At 46.8% G+C, this 6,513-nt stretch overlaps 1 protein-coding gene across 1 annotated transcript; it reads right to left on the minus strand.

The window, feature by feature from the left end:
* Window positions 1-45: 45 nt before the first annotated feature.
* SRP14 (signal recognition particle 14) lies at window positions 46-3,711 on the minus strand. Its single transcript, XM_061380228.1, has 5 exons — window positions 3,556-3,711; window positions 3,097-3,169; window positions 2,325-2,437; window positions 1,239-1,271; window positions 46-904 (listed from the first exon to the last, which is right to left on the minus strand). The coding sequence occupies exons 1-5, from the start codon at window positions 3,706-3,708 to the stop codon at window positions 815-817; spliced, it is 462 nt and encodes a 153-aa protein (XP_061236212.1). The 5' UTR covers window positions 3,709-3,711; the 3' UTR covers window positions 46-814.
* Between the last annotated feature and the right edge of the window lie 2,802 nt (window positions 3,712-6,513).

Genomic DNA, 6,513 nt, shown 5'->3' on the forward strand with positions numbered 1-6,513 from the left:
CCTAGCAATTCATCAAGACAAGTCACATCAGTCATTACAACCACATCCATTTCTCATTGTGTTTAATAGGAACAATTAAGTATTCACCTTTTACATCTGCTCATAGAAAGGAGCTACTTTATAAGATGTGAAGTAAGGGGAAATTTAGATCCCCAAATATACGGCAGAATGAAGCTATAAAAAAGTATAGGTGACATGAGCATTTTTAAGCCATGTCGGAAGTGAACATGATGCATAGTCATGCCCTCCCCCCACCCTGAGCCAGGGTGAGCACAGCTGGCTCAGCACAGAGCAAAGGCACAGCTGCCTGGCTCTGCAAGAGCTCAAGCACCGTGCTGGCTGCCTTAGGGGTATCATGTCCCTCAAAATAAGACAGAAACAGGAAAGCTGCTGTTCCTGGTAATATATTGGCACCCACTTTCCCTAGTACTGAGGCTTATCTATAAACCTGGGCCTGTGTCACTGAGATGCCTGCTCCAGTCTTACTTTGGCTCCTGGTACATTTCTCTTCACCCCGTGTTACCCCTAAACGGATTTTACACTGCCCACTTGTATAATACAAAACAAACAGCAGTATAAGTACAAAACTAGTTGGCAGATGAGTGTAAAGCTATTTCAGTATAACCTTGTAGATACTCCTGCCATACAGCAATCCACAGAAAGCACCTTCTGCTCTCAGTTTAAACAAAAGTACTGATCACATCCCAGTATCCTGCTGGAAGGAAAGCCAAAGACAAGTGGTAACTCAAAAAGAAATGGACTTTGCTTTGAGCAAGGGTCAAGTCTGTTACAGTGATGGTAGGGCATTCTTTCATCACTGTGTTGCTTTACTCTTCTTGTTTTTGCTTTTCTTGTCTTTTTTCTTCAAGCCATCCATGTTAGCTCTCAGCAAATTTGAATACGCCTGAAATAAGAAGTGGAACCATTATAAGAACAAGTGACAATACACTAGAAATAACATTGTACGTATTGCTAATGGAGACACGTATCTGCATTGTCTGACAGAAATCTTGCTTTTATAGCCCACATAGGAAAACTATTTCTAAATCAATGCAGAAAGTCAGATGAAATGCAATGGGATTTTTATTTTTGTAATAAATGCAGCTAGATGGGTAGTCTGAGGTTAATCTGCATGGCAGCTCTCCACTGAGCCAACCCCTTCACAGCTGCCCAGTGCTTCCTATTGACCACTCCCCAGTACCTACAGAAAAGGAAGATATCAGGCATACAAAACTTACCATCTGGAATTTATTTACTTCCTTGGAGCTCACCTACAAAATAACAGTGGAGGTTAGCCACAAAAACACTGACTTCTATTACAAACCAAATTATCAGTACATGTTCACTCACCAAGTGACCAGCCTAACAGCAGACAGATCAACTCACCACATTCAGTGGTAAGTAGGCTGTACTAAAATGCCCTAGGACTTCACCAATTTAGAAAACTGAAAACACCCCTTACTCCATTAATAAAATTCCCCTGGAGGCCATTCGTCCCAAATCCATGTGTTCTCAAATGGAAAGAACATGAAGAAATATTCTAAGGAAGGATTTATTTACTCATAGGGCCATAAAGATACATTATTGCCCAGATCCTCTCAAGATTTCTCGAAGTAACATTTTTCCTGAGTTACACCACAGGGGAGAGCTAAAGTCTGCTAAAGTTAAATACAAACAGCTCTATGAAAAGATAAATGTATGGTAAGCAAGAGTCTACTCATGCCCATATGTTCTTGCCAAGAAACAAGGATCCTTTTCCTAATGGTTCAGTCTGGTAACATTCAGTTTTTTCACGGATTGTAAGAAGCTTCAGTAATTTCACTGTAGTCTACAGTAAACTACCTCTTGTCATCCGAGGCCTGAGCGTAGGTGTGCAGGACCTTTCTTCTCCTTGGAGCCACGCATCTGCCTACATACTGCAGGCTCCATAACTGCCCTGCATCCTTCTGCCTATGTCTCTAGAAGCAGTTTCCCCATTCCCTCCAAACGGATTCACCAACTCAAAACACAACAGCCAAGGTTGCTGAAAACAGAGTTGCTTTTCACTGTCCCGCAGTACCATTCTGAAGCAAAGTCCCACATACAGAACAAATGTATGAACTACTGTCCCATCCGTAATGCTGAGCATAAGCACTAAGACTTCAGGTAAGTGTAACACTTCAGCATCCCAACATCAGCAATGTGTTTAGCTACCATATGGTTTCTCTGGAATTAAGAGAGTAGTTCTAAATGAAATTCATGTAAAGACAAATTTCACTTACACATGGCATTAAATAAAGGACAGGTAGGGCTACTGATCTTTCTAACCCAAAACTGTCACTTACCACTGTGCTGATTTTCTTCTTTCCATCAGTTGCTCTTAGAAGACATTTATTGTCTGCTGGTTCAAAACTTTCTACATGGCCTTTGCGTGGTACTGGTTTTGTTCGGCCATCATCTGTATTGAAAGGCAGATAATATTTATTTCACTAAAATCACTAGATGCCTCCTGATGTGAGATGTTAAAAACTGCTGATGAGATCTGTAAAACACCTTGGAATCTACGGCCATCTGAACTGACAATGCCACAAATTTGTTCACAGAACCCTTCCTCTAACCCCAGAAGGATCTGTTCAATAAACTACATCTGCCAGGGAAAAAAGTGTAAATAATTCACAGAATGAATCACAGAATGGTTTGGGTTTGGAGGCACACTTTCCATTGGACCAGGCTGCTCAAAGCCCCTGCTTCAACAACAGTATGTTTTAAATGCATGTCAAACCACAGCCTAGACACTTGATTTCTCAGGCAGTGCCAGCCAGCCAGAAACCAGAGAAACATGCACACACAAAGGCAACACTATGTTCTCCTTTCATAGAAGTCTAAAGTTAATTTCCAATTATTACTAATAATTAGCTCCAATATTTCCTGCAGTTTGAAACACAGTCTAACTTCTAAGGTTATCAGTACTGCAGCTAGGATGATGATTTGTCCATAAGACTCCTCTTGTTTTGAGATACTCTGAATTACAGCTGCACCTTTTAAAACACATGCTAACCACACCAGGTTTGATTTAGAGGCACACCTCTTCAACCCACTAACGGACCCGGTACTTACATTTCTTCAGCGTTATGAAAACACTCCCCGACGTCCTGCACTTCTGGAAGAGCCTGGTCAGCTCCGTCAAGAACTGCAAGAGACAGACACCATCCTTGGCGGGAGTCCACCACACGGGCCTTCACTCCTCCTCCCTCACCCCCGTGGAGCAGCCGCTGCCCCTCTCCGCCGGCGCCGTTCGCACAGGCCGGGCCTTTCCAGCCCCCCCGAAACAAGTACCGAGGGAGGGCGAACTCCCGCTTCTCCTTCCCCACGACTTCAGCCAGGGACAGCCCAACCCTAGGTTCTCACCCCGGAAAGCAACCTCTAACACCCCCCTCCCCCCACCTACCGCGGGCCCAGGGCTTCTGTCCCCACCACCCCCTCCCTAGGTACCAGGTACAACGCCGCCTACACCCCGCCGCCGCCGCCCTCTCTCTCCCCGCCGCGGGGCCTGGGCCGAGGCCGGGGCCGCCCCACCTGCTCGCTCTCCAGCAGCACCATTCTCCGCCGACACCGCCCGGAAGCAGCCCGCACTCGCGCGCACCCACCCGCGGGCGCACGCGCAGCCGCGGCAGGGGGCGGGGCCGCGCACGCGGAGAGGAGCGCCACGTCAGCCTCGCGCGCTGACATCGCCCGCGCCCCGCCTCTCCCTGGTGTCCCGCAGGAGGAGCTGGTCAGGGGAGGGGTAGGTGCGGGTGTGTGGGGCTCTGCTCTGGCGAGCGGACGGTTACCGCCGGTAGCATGCACCGTTCTCCCGTTACATGCCCGCACAGCGCGGCGTGTGCCGCGGGCAAACGGCTCCTGCGCTCTCAGCCGTGGGGAGTGGCACCAAGCGCTCAGCACTACCCCTCAGGTGGAGCGCTCCCCGGCAGGCCTCTCGCGGCCTCCCGTGGCCGGCCTGAGATCGGGACTCGGCGAGTAGGCCGGGTGCGCCCGCGGGCGGTGGCCGTGGCGGTGGCCTGCTGCTGGGCGAGGGGAGGGGAGGGGAGGGGAGGGGAGGGAGGTAAGGCAGTTCTGACTGCCGGCACAGTGCTGAGGTGGCTGGTCTGCTGACCGGCTGAGGGCTCGGCGGTGATGGAACACCCCTGGATTTGTGCAAGGAACCGCTAAGAGCAGATCGGCACCTGGGCGCGGGGAAGGAGGCATTTCACACCTGTAATACTCGAAGCTCCTCAGGGGCTGGTTGTGGCAAGAGGGAGGTTTTCTGCCAGGCCCAGGTTAGTTGATCTGGGAACACAGGGAAGCAGCATTTGAGTTAGGAAAACTAGTTTCTCAATAGGAACACTCATTATTTTATCTCCATGGAGCCAACAGAAGTGGAACTTACAGATAAAAGGGGAAAACTGCGCACAGGCTGATAGGTGCCTGAGCCCCTGAGGAATTAACTCATACTGCTCATTCAAGAGCTTGCGACTGCATTCTAGACAGAACTGAAATACCTTCCTGCATTACCTTTCTCATGGTGGGGTGTTGTTTTCACTTATAAAACAATCCTTCATAATCAGTCTGGCCACTCTAGAAGTCCTTTTCAGTTTGCAATCTTTTGCTGCGCTTCTGCAAGCTAAACAAGAGGCAGTAGAGGGTGCTGTGATTGCACACACAGAAATGAAATCACCTAAAGAACAAGGAAACAAATACCCATGGAGCGGGTCATCACAACACGGCCACGGTTTATCAAAATCTATCAGTTTATTAAATTAACTCCATTATGTTGGACTCGTCGTAAGTGTAGAGATCCAGCACTGCCTTTCCCTCACTGTGGATGGTATTCTCCTCCTGATATTTTTGCACTTGAATTACTTGCAGTTAAGGAAGGAAAAGAATAAAATTCATTGTTTCTTGTAGCATTAAAAATCCCATAAAAACTGAAGCAAGGAATATGTGTTATTTCAGTCTTCTGAAAACGGGCTTTCTAAGTGCTCATTAGTGCTGCAGTCCAAAGCACTAACCGGCCAAAAGCTTTGTGAAGTTGAAAGTGGCGGTCTCTGCTCTGAACAGCTTACAGTGAGTGTCCACAAGATGCAAGGAGTCACTGCTGATATGTGCTTCCTCTAACACTGCCTGTTTGTAGGAGCACTCATAACAAACTCCTAGACTTGTTTTATCAGAAATCAGAGCAGGGCTGTGTCTTCAAGAGAGCTCTGAATGAGTTCACTGCAATAGCATTGCAGATCGTTATAGGCAACCTGTGAAAGAAGAGCAGAACTAGAAAAACAATTGCAACATACTCCCCCTTGGAAACTATGATGGTCACAGACACTAGACGGCAGGAAAGATAGGTGGTCTTGTAGCTGAAACACAGGGACTGCAGCTCTCATCTGCATTCTGACTCTTGAATTCATCCAAGGAGTCTTGTGTTGCCTTGAACCTATCTCGTAACTTCCCTGTACCACAACAGCTGTTCTTTCTTGAAGGTGGAGAAAGATGTGTAGTTATTCTCTGTACCTTTTACACAACAAAAAGCATCCATGCCTGTGGGATGGAGTTTCACCTTTTGCACAGAAATCTCAACCCACTATTAGCAGGTACTTCGGTTGCTGGGGCATGCCTTTGGTATGCTGTGGACATAGTTCTGCCCACCTTAACCTAGCTGAGGTATCAGCAGTGCAGCTATGGCATTGGAGACTGTACAAAGATAGCGGGCATCTACCTACATGAGTAGGTAGATCTCTTGCAGGAACCTGTAACACCAAAGCTTCTGGATCTGCTGCATGCTGGAAGGAGAGACAGAAGGAAAACTACTGCAAAGAACTCCAGAGAGTTGCATGAAGTTTACGTTTACCAAATCTGTTGTTTTATCAGCAATTTTTCAAAAATACATGTGTCTCACTGCTAATAAAAGAAGTGGCTCCACTGAATTCCTGAATTTCTTTCCACAAGGAAGAAGGAGGATTTTTAATGTTTGTTTTTTTAATGTGTGTGTTAGCTTATCAGCCTGATCTTGAAGCTGTTTTTCAAGCCAGAATGTCACAATTTAACTGAGGGAGAAGCCTTCATCACAACTTGCAAACAAGGTGAAAATGGAATATTTTTAACGATTCATTTTCCAAAAAATAGATGGAACAGGGGAATGCTGACATTGCTTTACTTTTGCCAAAGGCTGCCAACACTCAGAAGGAATAAGCTATTCAGCTGGTGAAAAAGTGCTGAACTAACACTGAAGGAGCTGAAGGGATACTCCCAATCATGATATACTTGCTTGTCACTGTCTCCTGCCCCAGCCTAATGCCTTCCCCCTCACCTCCTGCCCTCTAGGAAAAAGAAAAAAAGAAGAAGAAAAGACAGGTTGGATTAAAACAGTAGCAAGAGGAATTGGTGGATCCTGAGATCTGGCAGGGGTATTAGTATTTTGTAACCTGATCTGTCATGTGACTAGAGCCAGGCCATAAAAGTAAGTCTCCTACCAGTCCTCCTGTTTGCTCAACTTTATTATAC

This window comes from Neopsephotus bourkii, unplaced genomic scaffold, assembly GCF_033783945.1.
Source record: "Neopsephotus bourkii isolate Nb327-2 ecotype Australia unplaced genomic scaffold, CSIRO-AGI_Nbou_v1 NB_1792, whole genome shotgun sequence".
NCBI classification, from domain to species: domain Eukaryota; kingdom Metazoa; phylum Chordata; class Aves; order Psittaciformes; family Psittacidae; genus Neopsephotus; species Neopsephotus bourkii.